The following is an 18,194-nucleotide window of genomic DNA, read 5'->3' on the forward strand; positions in this document are numbered from 1 at the left end:
TTTTCCTACGCAGCCTTGATGTTGTAATTGGTGCTGCATGTGGTCTGGCATTATGGTGTTGAGAAATGCAAGATATTCTCTAAAAGTGATGATGCCTGGATGGGAGCATATGTTGTTCTCCAATCGGAATATACCTTTCTGCATTGACGATGCCTTTCCAGATGTGAAAGCTGTCCATGCCACACGCACTCATGCAACCCTATACCATCACAGATGCGGGCTTATAAACTGAGTGCTGATAACAACTTGGGTTGTCCTTGTCCTCTTTAGTCAGTTTGATATAGCGCCCCAGTTTTCCACAAAGAACTGAAAACAGGTTTCCACTTTGCCACACTCCATTTGAAATAACCCCTGGCCCAGAGAAACGCCTGCGCTTCTTGGTCTGCTTTAGAAATGGCTTCTTCTTTGTACTGTAAGTCTCATCAGGCAACGGCGGCTGGCACGGTGGATTGTGTTCACCCACAATGTTTTCTGGAAGTATTGTTGAGCCCTTTCTGTGATTTCCCTTACAGTAAGCATTCCTGTTTGCGGCGCAGTGCCGTTTAAGGGCCCGAAGATCATAGGCATCCAGCATGATTTTTCGGCCTTGACCCTTACACAGAGATTGTTCGAGATTCTCTGAATCTTTGGATGATATAATGCACTGTAGATGATGACTACTTCAACCTTTTTGCAATTTTTCGCTGGTAAAAACCTTTCTGATATTTCTCCACTATCTTTCTGCGCAACATTGGAGGAATTGGTGATTCTCTACCCATCTTCGCGTCTGAAAGACACTGCCACTCCGAGAAGCTCTTTCTATACTCCAATCAAATTGCCAATGGACCTCATTAGTGGTAACTGGTCTTCCAGCTGTTTTTTTTATAAGTGCAATTGACTGACTTTTCCAGCCTCTTATTGCCACCTGTCCCAACTTTTTTGAGATTTGTTGGCACCATGAAATTTACAATCAACATATTTTTCCCTTAAAATTATGCATTTTCTCAGTTTAAACTTTTGACCTGTCATCTATGTTCTATTTTGAACAAAATATTAAAATTTGGCACTTCCACATAATTGCATTCAGCATTCATATATATATATATACATATATATACATATATATATACATATATATATACACACAGTATTTATATATATACATATATATACATATATATATATATACATATACATATACACACACACACACACACACACACACACAACTGAAACTAGGTTCATTTCTCATTTTTGCTTGCTGCTACACAAACTGAGCCTATAAAGGGGACGATGAGAGTCTGCAGTGGATCAAAAATGTGGAAGACATCCTCATAACATTAAATGTAAAAATGATTAACAAATAACAGGTGATATTCAAATTTGGCAGGCAAAACATTTTGATTAAAAAAAGCCTTTTTAATTAAGTGATTAATCATGATTACCTGTAATCAAAATTCTATGATGTGATTAATCTGATTAAAAATGTAATCGTTAGACAGCTCGAATTCCTTTAAATTGGAAGGCACATACACTACTCACAAAAAGGTTGGGATATTTGGCTCTCAGATGAAATTTATGGGAAATGACAAAAGTTCACTCTATAGTGATATCATATCATGAAAGTAGGACATTTAAGAAGAAGGATGCACTGGGGATTTCCTCATCTCAAACACTTCATTGAAAGAAAAGTTAACAACAATGGTGGGTACACCACAACCAAAAATGTCAAAGTCTCAATAACTGGTCATATGCCCTTGAGCATCAATTACAGCTGGACAACGACCTCTCATGCTGTTCACAAGTCGACTTCTTGAAGGGCAGCCCTCGGATCATTGAGCTTCTGGGGTGCAGTTTCCAGCTTCTACACAGTGACTCAGCTGATCCCCCAGGTTTTCAATAGGATTCAGGTCTGCAGAAAGTGCAGGCTATTCCATTTGAAGTACGCCAGTCTGCAACAGCTGTTCCGTGATGATGCTCCTTGTTAGAGAACAGCAACTTGTGCCAAAAGTACTGAAACATTTAACAGTTGGACATGTGCAGACACGGCTCTTGGCATACGCTTATCACACGCTGCGCGTAGGACATCAACTGCCTGGGGTGGTGGTGGGGACCAAAAAAAATCGAGCTCCTCAAAAATCATAATAATAGTAATATAATATCAGTATGTAATATTTAAAAGAAAAAATTGTAAAGCATAGATTCCTCCTCTTTTGTCCATATTGAGTGAAATTAAATCCGTATGCGGAGCTAAGGGGCACCACAAAACATTTATGCTTAGGGCACCAAAAGGACATGTGCATTCAAAAGATTAGAGAAATTCACATTAAGTTCACCTATAAAAATGGTTTGAATGCACTTTAGGCTCATCCTGAAATTTCACCCAAAAGCAAAATATCCCTAACTTTTTGTGAGTAGTGTATACAAACGGTTGTGATACCTACCACCTGGATTTGGATGTAAATACATTCAAATTAAAGCTGCCAGTCTGTAGTTATAGTGATGGTGTTTAAAGCCAAAAAGATGAGAATTGTCTCAATATGTCCCAATATTTATGGTCCTGATTTCTTTTTTCCCCTCTCTCAGATCTGTTTTTTGGAGGCTTCAAATTGCCTCAGCAGAAAAGAAAATGTGCTCAGTCAAGCACATGGTGTACCGAGTCATTATGTTAAGTCTACTTCATAGTGAACAGGTTAATAGCCCTGTGAGACTTAGTTTTAACATAGTATAGTAGTCATGCTTTGAGTGCATTTAATTTCTTCCATTAATGGTACATTTACACCATTATTTACAAGCACTTGTCTTAATTAAATGTTTAATGACTCAGTGCAGCCTCATGGCTGGCAGCTTTGTGCTCTCCTTTGCTCATCTACACTCACTATTGACCAGATGCAGCCAGTGGGGAGTACGTTGGCTTGCCACTAAATAACTCACACTCGTATGACTTCTATTAGGTAACTCGTTTAAATGGGTCACATATCCTATAACCTGTTGAAGTTTGAACATTTTATAAAAATAAGGATGTCCGTCAGCAAGTTGTTAGACCATATCGGATGTGTTCCCTTGTCTGGTCTGTGGGCTTTCCAGCAGGCTTTGCAGACGGATCTTGTAGTGTCAGCAAAATGTCACAGATACGCAAAAAAATACAAAAGCCATTTCCACAAAACATTCTATTCTGATGGCGCATGAGACTAGGACGGGTAAAAATATTGGCTGGAATTTGGGATAAAGATGCTGATACAGCAATGTATAAAAAAAAAAAGATATTTATATAATAGCACCTCGCAGCCCGTTTCCCACTGAGGGCCGAACGTTTGCGGGAAGTAGCACAAATACACAATTCTGTGTTTGTGTGAGCGTATGTGTACACATTGAAATTACATCGTGGTTAGCACATCTGTCTTACAGTCCAAAAGTTCCCTCACATGTGTTTTCTCCGGGTACACGAGCTCTCCCCAAAAACATAATATAGTACTGTATAATATTGTGTGAGAATATTTATTGCAGTTCTACTCACTCTTTTCTTTCAGTGAAGCCAACCGTCATTGATGTGGGCATATATGTTAACAGCATCGGCCCTGTGTCATCCATCGATATGGTGAGTTCAAGTACTTTCCCGTTCTTCTTTTCCGTCGCCCTCTCTCTGTTTATGTCTCATGAAATTGTCATGCGTAAATGCTGTCCACAGTCCTGCAATTCCCTTTCGTATGTTTTCCTCAAACATTGCATAATGCTTTGCTATAATTTTAGAGGCCTTTGAAGCTTCCTCTTTAACTCATTTGCTCCCAAAAACGTATAAATATATTTATTTTAAATGTTAAGTGTTCCAAAGACGTATTTAGACGTTTAAAAAAAAAAAAAGATTATGCTAGAGCATTCACAAGGCTTTGATGCAGCCTTTCAAATGCAGAGAACGGTTAAAGAAATAGTAGTTATTACACAAACGGCCAGCAGGTGGCAGCAGAGCAAAATAGATCAACCAGGGCCATGTTGAAAACAGGTTAGATTTGTGAATAATGATGAAACTATATTCTATGATGATGATACTGATGAAGCTATATTCTAATGCTAATTGCTGCAGATACAAATATACTTTTTTCCTGATGAAATAAGAGACTCTAATCTTTCTTTTGGTAGGTTCAATGTTTGTTTGTACAATATTCTGTGGGTCTTGCAAAATCAGTCAACATCCAGTAAAACAGCCAGGAGTGAAGGGGATTGCTTCAGTGAAGTGCAATTTGTCTATTTGCAACTTAAATGGCCTCGTTGATATCCACAGTCCAGAACACAAAAAACAACTTCATACGAGATGCACACTCATTTTTGTTTATAGATATTGTAAGTCCTAAAATGTAAACAGTGCCCATCGATTAATTTACTTGCATGATAAATACTTGGTCTTCATAAAAGAAATTGGCCTTAAATGGAACAAATTTGTAGAACAAGCATACCGTTTAGATGTTTTGCACAATGCTTTAATTTGCACAGCAAAAGAATAATGGCTAGCCAACTGGCCGTTATTTCAACCGCAGCCCTGCAGGGAGCTTCAACAATTAAACTGACAACTCACTGAAACCATTAAAGGCTGGGAAAAACATAAATAGGAGACTTGCAGCTTCACATGCACATTCTGAAGTCTAGTTGTTGTTTTTTAAAGGGTTTTAAACTGAGCACCTACTCAACTTTTTATATACTGTTTCAGACAAACATGATCACCTGGCCATGGAACAGCTGAGCAGTCAATACTCTTATTACTTTTGGGCCCAAGAAAAGCGAGAATAAAAGTGAAATTTTGCAGTTACAACACATTATTTTTGTTTGATTTCAAATCTGCTGTGCTGTTATGTCCTAATATTGATGGCCATGACTACCACCTCATCAGTGAGCATGGTGATGCTGGTTTCATGGCATGGGCAAGAATGTCTGCCAATGGAACTGGTTCTCTTGTATCGACTGATGATGTGACAATGACACTGCAAGTACACTGCCAAAGATTTTTTAAGGCAAAAAAGTTGAATGTCATGCAATTGCCAAGTCAATCACACGACCTGAAGCCGATTTAAATTGCTGAAGACAAAATTGAAAGAAAAACCAGCAGAAACTGAAGGCAGTTGCAGTTGGAGGCCTGGCAAAGAATCGCCAGGGATGAAATCCAGTGTTTGGTGACGTCTGTTCATTCCAGACTTCAGACTGTAATTGGCTGCAAGTGATTTGCAACCAAGTATTAAAAAAGTCCTCAATAGTACATAATATAGCATTTGACGATACCATGTGATTTATTTTAATGTTTATTCGTTTTTACATGCTTATTTTTTTGCCCTTCTCAGTTCAGTCCCCCCCCCCCCGTATCCCCCACCAACACACACACACACACACACAGGTTTGTTTTACTATCTTTGTCGGGCCATCTCATTAACATAATGCATTTCCTAGCCCCTTCCCCTAACCCCAACCATAAAAAATGATTGCCTATTCTTTACCCTTTTTTTTTCCCTTAAGAGCTCAATATTGTTCATTCGGTAATGTCATCATCATTGCTCTTTTTTGTTTTTTTATTATTTCGTATGTGGGTGAGTAAGTGTATGTGCGTATGTGCGTGTGTGCGTGCGTGCGTGCGTGCGTGCGTGCGTGCGAGTGTGTGTGTATTCGTTAGTTCACCAAAAACCTATTAAAAAAAATCCCATACCGTTCACCTAAACCGAACACCGCCGTCAGGAGACCCGAGGAAGGACCAAAGAAAAGAAAGGAAAGTGAAATCCAGCACCGACCAGACACCACCCACCGGGCCATCAACGAATTCCAACAAATCAGGGAGACCTCAAGAGATCAAAGGAGAGACTGAGGAAAGGAAGGAAGGACAGACGAAGCAGAGTGAGATCCACAGACACCAGCCTCCACCGATTCAATGACCTGAGGAAGAAGCAGATTGTGTCTGAGTTTCGATAGACGATTGTGTGGTGGATCTGGCATGCATGAAAATCTCCACCAAAGAGGGGAGCCGTCGACCTCTGCCAGGACAGAACAAGTGCAACACCTCAGGGCCCCCCAGGCTGCGGCAGCGCCATAGGACGACCCCCGGGCCCCGCCAGGGCCACCAGCCGGAGAGCAAACCCAGGAGCAGGAGCGCCCCCCAACCCAACACGGCCTGCGCCCCCAACGCAGCAGAAAGGGGCACTACAGGCCCGCCAGGCACCCCACCGACCGGTCCACAGTGCCCCCCCCCCCCCCCGCTACCCATCCACCCCCGCCATCCACCCCAAACCAGCCCCAGCCGCGCCCAAGCCCCCAGACCCCCCCACACACACACAGTTGTGTGGTGCATTAAAATTGGAGGGGAGTTGTCGGGCGAAAACGGTGTTTCCACCCTACCCCACCCCCCCAAAGTGTGTTATGTGCCCTATATGTCTATAAAAGTGTATTGTGCAAACCTAGTGCAGTGAGTTAAGAGGAGCGACCAGCGGGCCTCCCCCTCCCAACTGGGCGGTTACTGGTGCCCGCCCGAGGTGCCAGGAGGTCCACCGGAGCGGGGCGGGCACAACAAAAAACCAAACCAAATATTAGCTTAGCATTGCTGTGGGCATACAGCTTCATTCATTTCTTTGGATGTTTCATGGAGCGAACTCTCGTCATGTATTACTGTTGTGCCCATACGTTTACATACCCTAGCGGTATGTAAACGTATAAGCACAACATGTCTCTCGAACATGCTATTTTTGGTGCAGTATGCAGTTGTTGTTTTTTTCTTGTCAAGCACTTCTCTAATGATATCCAAACATAACGCCCAGTTTCTAATTAATAGCTGTTTTAAAAACTGTTTCAAGCATTTTTAAATATATACTTTCTGCGGTTTTGTACTGTACTGGGCATTTTTAGGCCAGGAAATCGGTACAAAGCAATAATTTAGTTCTGTATTGGGTGTTTTTAGCCCCCCCCAAAATCCACCAACACCCTCCAAAAATGCATCTAATTGACAATCAGCTTTAATGGATGACCCCTCCCACCAATTAGTCAATTAAATCAAGGTTCCGCTGTATAATTATCATTATCCATCCAGTCATCTATTCTGAAACATCTTAGCTGGTAGTTGTGGCATTTTGCTGCAATAATGTACATATTTAACAGGCAGGCTTCCTCTTGACTTGATGTGTTTGTTTCCTGACATATGCAAGCATTTAAAGTAGCATTAAGGAACTTTTCAAACTTAACAAAATATTTTCATAACTCTTCTGATGAAACATACATAGACTTAAAACTAGTTGAATGGTACCTTTGCCATAGCCTGAGGGGGTCTGTATCATTTGTACTGGCACTAAGCAACTTTGAGGAGGATGGTAGGAACACTGCCACACAAAAAAACTATAAATGTGCTGACTGCTTTATGGCATACGTCAAAAGCTACCCCGGATGAAAGGTCAGTCAAGGATCAACATTGGCCCGGATTTCACTCGCTGGAGTGAGCTAAAAAATGACACAATGCGCTTGTCCTCACAGGAAATGTGGTCTTCCTTCAGACATAACAATACCGCTTTTGTCCATATGGCGTCGCCATAATCAAGGTAAACTAAAAGTTCCTTAGTGTTGCTTTAACACCAGTAACACACACACATCACTCACCACATTCCTTCTCCTGTTTTCTGCATTTCTTTTCCTGCCTAATAAAAGCTATGCCATATTCTGTGAGGAAAAATGGTCAAAAAAAAGTTCCAGTGTTTTGTTGTTCTGTATCTTTTCCCTGGAGTTGTACATAAAACTTAGGACACTCTAATGCTTGATGACCGCAATAACACTGAACTCAAGGGCAGCCTGTCACATGCTGTACATTTTTATAAAATGGCAGGAGGGATGCAACATCACACACTCAATGCAGTGCAGCAAAATGAAGCAACCAGAATACAAGATCTCCAGAAGGAAGCATTATTGCTTATTAGTCTCTGTCATATCCTCTGGTTTACTCTGATCCAGCTCGCAGGGATGGCAATCTTTCAGTTATTTCGACTGGCATTCAGAAGCATGCATTATATTCCTGTCGCTGTATTTTCATTCTGATTTGGATCCAGGGGTGCCATATGTGATGGCCATTCACTGATTGACAGGGGCGCTAGTTTGTGCCGTTGTGGTGTATTGGGCCCAAAGTGATGTTCTTGTGTGCACCTGCATACAGTAATTGGTTCTTGCCACGAGTCACACCTCCACAAGGTTTTAGTTGTGTAGCTTTTGCTGTTAACAAGCAAAGCAGCCAACCAACCAACGGCAAGCAACAAACAATACCTCTCAATGAGTGGCATGTCTTGGGGGTAATTTACTGTTGGAGGTTCATTAAGCCCTTTCCACATACAGTAATGTAATAATACAAGACCGTATCTACGTGAACTGATCTCTGATGCATTAATTACCTTCCACATAGGCATGGTGAGTTTGGCGTAGGGGAATTGAACTGGTCTGGCGACCATACGCCTTTTGTACCTGCATATCACGTGCACACACCTGCTTCTTACTTGCTGGTTAAGACTGAACCACAACGTGTGCGACTCCGGCACCTTTGCCAGCTTTTTGCTGCACCCTGACATGGTCTTTATTGTTGTTCTGTATGCTGCTGTCAGAGGGAGCTCAAAGCTTGCTGATTGAGACAGAAACTCATTTCATGTGGCATGCTTTCGCATCCAGCTTTGAGATAAAGGTCATCCTCTGCCAAAGTCAAAATAAGCCGGATACTTTCGGATAGTAGAACAAAGGTAGACACATTTATCATTCCACAATTAAAAGAAAGAGGGCCAGAGAGGCAAAGACAATGAGTTGTTATTCCACACCATCACTGGAGTTCAACCTTCGGCTGTCTCAGCCAAGAGATCCCACATCTGCCATTTTGAAGATACAATCAGTGACCCAAAGGCAAGCTTGTCACTTCTGCAAAGTAGCTCAGGCTTGGATTTAATTTGCTGCAACTGAGTGTCGTTTGCTCTTAATTGTTGTGCTTGCAGCATTTCTCCTTTGCTCTCATGTGCTACACTGAACCACAAGCGGATTTCTTCCGACTAATTTTACAATATTAACTGCACTTCCTGTTGTTGAAAGATGATAAAATCAGAAATGTGATGCAATGTGATCAGTGGTGTAGTCCAGGGTATACACAGGGATACGGCATATACCCACTTCTTTTTCAGTCAGCATAACGTATATCCAATTTGAAATCCCCCCCACCCCCACCCACGATGCGCACCGTTCACTAATACATGTATGTGAGCCAGATTACCCATTTTTTACTCAAGGATGGTGAAGCTATGGCCTAACCTCCTCTGCCTCTTATTGGCTGGCAACTTTAGGTATGAGGACTGATGAGCCAATCAGAGGCAGCGTAGGGCTGGTTACACTGAAATAGTGTCCTAAGCACTTTTAGCTCAACGAAAGGTTTTTGCACGCATGCACCGGAGACTTGATCGTGGTGCAGATCCAATCCCCGGATCGGCGCCACTGATTTTAAACTAAGTTAAATTACAAGAATGGGACAAATGCTTTAAGATTCAGCCTAAAACATTATTGACGTCTAATATTGACTGTTGTTCACTATATTTGTTCATTGTTCACTAAATATTGATTTACAACATTATTTAAACTGTATATTTGTCTCATGATAAATACATTTTACATTAATTAATTCCGGCTGCTTGTGTTACCAATAATAACTACAAACTGCTTGAATCAAATCATGAAAGTATTATTATTGTGAGCAAGTACAAATGGCAGGTTTTTCTTTCATGTTACAATGTCTAAAACAACATTTTTTTATTTTTTTTTTCTAAAGAGCTCAGTATTGTTCATTCGGAAATGTCATCATCATTGCTCTTTATTTTATTTTATTTTATTATTTTTTATTATTATTTTTATATATATATATATATATATATATATATATATATTATTTTTTTTTGTATGGGGGTGAGTATGTGTATGTGTATGTGCGTGCGTGCGTGTGTGCGTGCGTACGTGTATTTGTTAGCTCTAAAACAACATTTTAACAAAAATAAAATAAATGGTGAACATTTTAGAGTATACCCACTTCTTCAGGGATCACACACTCAGTCTAAAGATATGCAACCTGAGTTCATTTAATTAAGCATTCCCAAAAAACAAAAACAAACTCTTGATCCATAAGAGAGGACATTTTCCTATTTCTAATTTCAGTTAGAGTTATGTTGCAGTCCTGGAATCTCAATCAACATAATGTGACTTGAGTTCCTGTGATTAAAAATACTGGTGAGCTTCTTTTTTTTCTTTTTCTTTTTACCGGTAAGTTCATCTCACAAATCTGCAGATGCATGCTCATTATTAAAAAACGGAATTTAGTCTTGTATTGTTGGCCTGCGGTAAGTTTTGCTCCGCAAAGATGTGGCAACCTGTGTGTGCACTTAAACCACACTGCAGGTACAAGTACAGGAAGACACAGACGCGTTGAATAATTGAGTCCATCGAGATTGAAAGACATGGAGGCCCTTCTTTCTGCAAGGACTGATGAGACTATTTTTGTGGCAAGGACGCAATCTTGCAAAGTGCACAAACAAGTGAAAAAGTATTCAAATGCATGCATACCCTCACACACACACATGCAAAGTTTGGCAAACACACTTCATCAATCCAACCACACTATCACAAAACAAACAAACAAACGTCTTCTGAAACACCCTTCAATCAGTCAAGGGATCTATTAGAAATTCCCCTTAGTCTTGATTTGCCATCTTATCAAGAAATTCAATTCTATGGTTCTATTTTTGTGGGAATAGTTTGTATTGGTCGTTTCCATCATGACTCGAGTATGCCCATCATTTATCTTCTTCCACTTATCTAGGGTGAGAGTAGCAGCCTAAGCAAGTAAGCTCAGACTTCCCCTTTCCCCAGCCACTCCTTCCATCTCATCCAGGAAGACAAGTAGCGTCTTCAGCGTGTCCTGGGCAGTACAACTGCACGATAGTAAGACCTCATTTTTGTCTTGCGAAATGACTACGTTGAAGTTTTCATTTTGGATGTTTGCCAATACAAAACAAACAAAGGATCTTCCTGATCTGCCTCCATTAGACCAACAGGTTTGAAGGTGAGAAAAGGACGTACAAGATCATTGCTACTCACAATAAGTACACACTCCACATTTCTAGTCACTTTGAAGAGCCTCGATCAAACAGCGTCCTTGAGCTTGTCAAGTTTGTTTGTGGCTTCCCCACACCGTGCTCAACACAAGCTCCAAAAAAGAGCATTCAGACACACCTGAGAAGTCTGTTCTACAAGCAGCCTCTCAATTCCTATCACGGCTTCACTCTTTTCAGCGTTTTTTTTTGGTTTTTGTATTCCAAATGCCTCTGTGAATGTGAACCAGATCACAAGTAACAGGCAACATAGAACCTTTTGTCAGAGAAATTGACCTCGGAATTTGAACTCAAAACACTGTCTTTATTGAAGAGGGAAGGAATTGTTGTCAAGTAACCTGTGGTTATTTTCTTAGATGCTACTTTTAAAGAAGACAATATAATCAAGTGCAATGATGAGCGCTCAAGTCAGAGTCATACGATTTACCACTCAATCTTTTTCCGGGGCACCATCATATTTGTCTCAAGGCTTGTTTTCATGAGTTGAATTCTCTTGAACCACAATTGAAAACAATTTCTGACTTTTATTTCAGTTTGTATTGTTTTGTATTTATCATTGTTAATATTATATTTATTTCTTGTATTATTTTATACATATCTATATACAGTAGTCCTATATATGTATTTATTAGTGTCTGGACTCTGGGCCGTCATCAGCACTTGAGATTCTCGTTCCCGTCAACAACCGAGTCCTGAATAAACTCGAAACACTTGCTTATTGTACTTTTCTTTAAAGGTATCTTCATGCACTTTAGATATTTATAGTTGGAAAAGTATATTGTATCTATATAACTATTTTGTATCGTAAGTTACTCTGAAAGTCCCTCCCTCTTCCATAACCGTTTCAATAGTGTTTAATATGGTACTGATCTAAATTAGCTAAAATAAAAAAAATAAAAATGCTCAGCCTTTAAAGTTTTGTATTGTATTTATTTGAGGTTGCAATGAATCGGGGAATGAAATCTGCTGAACCCTTTGTTTTAAACACTGGTGGCAATTCCAGGTCGAGGAGTAGAAGCCAATCCGTGGCAAGGTTTTTACTATCTGGACCTGAATTTGCCACCTTGACTTGTAAATGTCTGCAGGCCAAATACTTTATCCTTACACATGGTCAAGGATAAAAGGTAGAGTCAGAGTGAAGACCAGTCTTTCAAATGATGAGGATAAAAAGCAAGGATGGACAGAGTGGAGCTTGACAGCAAAATTATTATCTGACGCAGGATAGCAGTTATTAGTTGCCTGGTAGCAACGATAAATTCTATGATTGTGAGGACGGGTGTAAAGAAACTCACTTCCACTATCATGAGACGGGAGCCTTCATCACCATGGAGACCTGCAACGAGGGCAGGAGGTGAGGGGTGCGGGTGTGGGGGGACAGCAAAAATAATGAAGCGCACACAAAACATGCACAGACATGGACTACTCGTGCTTCGTCCTATCTCCAGTCCGTGATCACGTGAGACTCACGAGTGACATGCAGTGTTGATCGATATGCTGTGAATGAACACTGGGATGAGGCTTGGCAGACACACGCACGGATACAGTTTGTGTTCAACAGGATCAGTTTGACAGGCAGTTGAGCAACGATAGCGTGACTGTGCTGTCACTCAGGGGGATGAGGTGTGGGCAAGGGGGGCTTTGGACAACCATGTTTTCATTTTAAATCAAATACCAACTAAATCATCATGGGGGGTTAGGTCTAATAATTGGTTCACTCACTTGTTCATTTGAATCTCTACACCAATGCATCCTCTAATGTGGTTGGGGATTTGCGGGGGATAATCAAAAATGTATAGATTTGACCAAAGTGAAGCTTTTCCTTGGTAAATTGGGTTTGTTGTCTTTACTGTTGTTTTGTTTTTGTTTGTTTTTTGTTTTTAACTCCCAGCCATTTTCACTGAAGCAACCTCCTCCACTCCCGGCTGTTTTACTGGATTTTGACTGAATTTGCTCACAGAATATTCCTTCCTTCGTCCCAAGTCTTTGAGAAGACAGTGGTTTACTTTTATTTTTGAAGGACGTGTACCGACATCATTTCTCAAAGGACAGTTTTGTTAGTGAAAGCCTGTTTTAGCTGGATTAGCAACACGTTTAAACATAATGGATCGGTCCCAACAGTGTGACACGACTGCAAACGGGAAAGATGTAAATTTAACATTTTTGATTTAGCCTTCCTTCCTATCCTTTCTAATAAGAGATGTGCACCTTCTACCATATTACTGGTGTATTTTTAGTGCCTAAAGTGGGAGCTACATTTGTCGTGTGGAGGTTGTTTGGTTACAAGAGGTCAGATATGATAAAGCAGACGGTGGTTGGATAATATGAAGCGGTTGCGGATTGTTTTGTCAAGATACAATCCGCGGTGGTTAATTTGCCGTGACTGGCAACTCGCCACCTAGTTGACGTGACTTTGAGATGCTAACCGGCCGCTAAGTGGTCTCGACGAGACTGCTTGCACGTTGCGACTGCGCAGTGGCCTAAATGTGCACATGTATATTATTCATAACCACTTGTAAATGTCTACAAGCATTGACGGCAAATCAGAGACATTCACGGCAAAATAACGTTTGCGGGAGATTTGCCGGTTATGGCAAATTAACCAATGCCTAAACAATCACAAACTAATGCTACAACATCGTCTCTGTAGTAACGTTAAGCTACTTTTTTTTTATGCTAAAACATTATGCTACTTTTCCACATATTAAAATAGTTCTCAAATGTGTAAAAGACATGTCTGTATTTTTGTTTTCTTCTGCTGCCATGGCCAGTCGTTTCCATTCACAACATTAGCACATGGCTACCATGACCCAAATAACTGGCCCTTTGAGAGAGAAGGGTATGGCCTAGGCGTGGCCTGGTGCAGCTATTTACATAAAAGTGACACACCCTTAAAACAGGCTGTTTTGAGCAGAGGGTTTTTTGGCTGATTTAGGGACAGCAAAAATATTAAATCCAAAGTCAATTTTGACGAATGCATGTCACAGACATGTCTTTTACACATTTGAGAACTATTTTAGTATGTTGAAAGGTTGAATAATATGAGGCCTTTAAGCGACCTCTTCATGTCAGAAGCTGTATCAAAGCATTCTGTATGTTCTAGCATAAAAAACAACAACAAGATATAAATATGCTTTTGGGAGTGCAGGACAAAGTATTAAAAAACTTATTTATGCGTTTTTGTGTTTGATTGAGTTAGTTGAGTCTGTCTGCAAGCTCACACTCTCAATTTTTCCAATGCAGTTTGACAAAGACTGCCAGTCATGTTCTTTTGCAAAAAGGTAAAATAGTAAAAATTATTTTGTTCAGTGAGTTGGAAAACAGTGACTGAGCAATAACTCGTAATTGGAGGATTTTGGCAACAGGATGATGTTGGATAAGGGGGAGGCTGTTTTTTCCCTTTGCGGTTTAAGTCAAATGTATTAATTCCAGTCACATGCACAATGCTATCAACATAATTTTTCATTAGTATCACACTGGTATTTGCATCCCCAAAGAGGGCTTTCACTGTCATTAAGATACCGGTACTTTAAAATGGACGAGACTTTGCTTGCCAACAAAAAGAAGGATTGCACCCGAGCAGCTGGGGTCAGAACAATAATATAGGCTGTTCTCAGATGTGGCCTTTCTTATTGGACATTGCTGTACATCAAGCCCACATATTTTATTTCAATTTTTCTATGTTACTTCTGGAGGTCTTTTAAAAGGGTAAGGCTGAAAGCTCATAAGTCAAAAATCTATTTTGGTCACTTGGTGTTGGTGTTGTTTTTACGAATTATTGGCCAATCTAAAGTATTGAAAATGGCTTGTCCTCTTTTTTGATGCAATCTTAATGGTTGAACAAACATGCCGTTTTTTGGGGTCTCCTTAAAAGTGACCATTTGGAAGGTACAAGGTTCCGGCCCGATGCTAGTGATATATACAGTGGATATCCAGCAGTGTAAGAACTGTCAGGGACAGAATGGGATTTAGTTGATCCTATTCTGAATATTTTAGACCTAACATTAAATATTCATGTCCCAGATAATAAACTTGCCGCTTTCTGTTTAATTTCCCAACAGAGAATACACAACACTCGTCACCTTTTGTCAGCCCCCTACCAAATCGGTCTGTCTCATTGTTGTCCAGTCATGAGTAATAGAGTCACTTGATCGCCTTACTTTTCCTTACTAATATTTTTTTCGTTGTGTTTTAAAAGCCATCCTCTGGGTAATTATGCCAGCATGGCCACCTGATTTCACTCCTATAAAGGCCAAGCACTGAGCTTGATTGTTTTGCATAATTTTTGCATGAATAATTCACTTGCTGCAATACCTTGTCTTCTTGGGATTTTCCCTGGTACGCAGAAATCCCCTTCTTGTCAATCAGTGTAAGAAGTCTTCAGTGGAACGCACCACACTAGCTACTGCACTGTTGTTGGTCGTATGGCCTAGGGCTAGTCAAAGATCATCAGCGGGACACTAGCGAGGACGGTGCGAATAGAATAGCCACAGAATAGCTGACCTGTAAATGAAGGTTGTCAGCTTCATTCTATGAAACCTACAAAGACTTGTATGGTTACAACCGCACTTAAAGTATTTAGTGTATGTAAAATGCATTTGCAATTAGATAGCTTTGACTATGCAATCAAACCTTAATTGAAAATGATTATTAATAACATTCAATGGGCCTGTTGAAGTACAGGCATTAACACATAAAAGCGTAGCCTAAACACTCCTGGGCTTAAAAGGGGGGGGGGGGGGCTGATGCCAACATGACATAATAGAGTACATATGTTGACATTATCCCAAAGCAAGAAAAACAAATGGCTTTGTGGTAGTTTTTTTCTAAAAGGTTGTGTGTTCTTTCCATTCCGTTCATATTGTTGCATAGAAATGACCAGTCTACAGTGTATATATGTCAAACCTTGAAAGTGACATATCCTAAACATTTTGCAAATAGATGGGTCTCTGGACTGCCTGCCCATCCATCAAACGAGAAAATTAATCTTTACTTATCTGCCTATTTCTGGAAATGTGTGTGAGCTGCACCACACTTCCTCACCACTATTAGACAACTCTAAGGCCAATTCACATAATAATAAGCAACACCGCATAGGAGTTTCACATCACAGCCAGTGACGTGATAGCTACTGACTGGGCTGGACAGCGTAAAAAAACATTTTGACGCGGCAGCCTAAGTAATATCATGTCAGAGCCAAAAGGTAAGCAGAGCTGCAGTGTTAGCTCAGATTAATTTCAGTTAACAGAGCCTTTGATAATATTTGTCTACACTACAGCTCTCAATTGATCCCGCAGTATGTGGGTGAGGGCTGTCTTATAGTGATGGGCGTATCAATTTCGTGGTATCGATATATCAATACTAATCATAATAATGCGTCGGATTTATATAGCGCTTTTCTAGACATTTAACTCTTTGACTGCCAGACGTTTTCAGAAAAGGGATGCCGTCAGTGCCAGCCGATTTAAGCATTTTGACTGATCTTTCAAGGTCCACAGAAAATGTTCTGTTTGGACTATGGAAACACACATACTACCAAATGAAAGATTGGACTGTCATCTTTCATCAGAAAAAAAAGTTTGTTTCTACCTTATTCCGTTCTTTAGTAATCAACAATAGAAAATGGTTAGTTTCACCCGATTTCGCTTGTTTTGGACTCAAATACGGAGAAATCAAGCTTTTAGTGAAACGATATTATTTCATGCATTCTAGTGAATTTTACACTTCTTTTTGTCCATGAATGATGCCACAAACACCTAAATAGTGCTTTACTTCTATAAAACACTGCCACCAAGAATGAAAAAGTGTTTTTTGATAGCAAAATACGTTTATTTACATTCAACAGTGTAACAATTTGACAACAATTTGGCAAACTATTTACAAATGTGTGCAACTGTGGTGCTATTTACAAATATGTGGATGTTTCAACGACAGTTTTTCTTTTTGTTTTTTCTCCCCTGCGTGCAAGGAGACGCAACAGCATTTGCACAACAGATTGCCTCTTCGCGTGCAAAAGCTCCACTTTCTTGCAGGCCGTTTTTTCCGGGGAATAGCAAGTGTATACTGCAGTGTGTATACTGCAGTGTGTGTTGCCATCGCCCGATCGAATGTCCGATTGTGTAGAACAGGGGTGCTCAAGTTCGGTCCTCGAGAGCCCCTATCCAGCCTGATTTCCATGTTTCTCTTCACGTACACACCTGAATAATGATCAGGATCGTTATCAGGCTTCTGCAAAGCTTGCTGATTAGCTGATCATTAGATTCAGCTGTGCTGCAGGGAGGAAACATGGAAAACAGGCTGGATAGGGGCTCTCGAGGACCGAACTTGAGCACCCCTGGTGTAGAAGTACCCGGTCGGTTATTGTGCGCGTTTTCCGGCGTTAGCAGCGCTAGCCGCGCTTAGCCGGTGAGGCTTACTGCGTGATCATAACGGTCGCGTCAAGGCTTCCAACTTTGGCGTCAAGCTCGGAGTCATCATCATCGTCGACATCAATGCGCTTTTTAGTATTGATCGATGCTTTCCGTCTTTGAAAAAAATGCTCAAGCGTGAGCTGCTTGCAACCGGTTGCCATTGTGGCTTCATCAGCCATTGTCCCCTCAACACTCTAGCTCCGCCTCACGTCTTCTACTGACGCCCACGGTGGGCGGCCCATCCAACCTTGTGCAAAGAGAGTCATCGCTGCCATCTAGGGGCCAAAACGAGTCATTATACTAACCAGATCTGCTTGATACTTTCAGCACAGCTGCCCAAGGCTTTCCTCCACCCGTTTCCCCAAAAAAAACAAAAAAACATAGTGAACGTCTTTTAACGTCCTCGGCGCCCTTCCGTAGGTTTATGCTAAACGTTTTATAACGTTTATGGCGGTCAAAGAGTTAAAGACGCTTTAAAATGGAATGGATACATTATTCACGCACTCACACATTCACACTGTGTAAGCTACTTTTTTGGGGGCCGATCAGCAATCAGCGAGTTTGAAAAAATGGATAATTCATGACCAATTTGATCAGAAGATGGAGCAATATATCTATTTAATTAACTTTTATATTTAATCTACAGTCGACCGCCACCATTCACAAATCCCTAAGA

At 40.7% G+C, this 18,194-nt stretch overlaps 1 protein-coding gene across 1 annotated transcript in view; it reads left to right on the top strand.

Moving 5' to 3' along the window:
• LOC147178308 (gamma-aminobutyric acid receptor subunit gamma-3-like) overlaps positions 1 to 18,194 on the top strand; it is a 76,996-nt gene that overhangs the window by 32,599 nt on the left and 26,203 nt on the right. The window contains exon 3 of the mRNA XM_086068998.1: positions 3,510 to 3,577. Coding sequence (XP_085925124.1) covers positions 3,510 to 3,577 — 68 coding nt within the window. The remainder of the gene's footprint in view (positions 1 to 3,509; positions 3,578 to 18,194) is intronic.

The sequence above is a fragment of the Leptonotus elevatus genome, chromosome 2 (genome assembly GCF_054856555.1).
Source record: "Leptonotus elevatus isolate MCC_2025b chromosome 2, RoL_Lele_1.0, whole genome shotgun sequence".
In the NCBI taxonomy this organism is placed as follows: domain Eukaryota; kingdom Metazoa; phylum Chordata; class Actinopteri; order Syngnathiformes; family Syngnathidae; genus Leptonotus; species Leptonotus elevatus.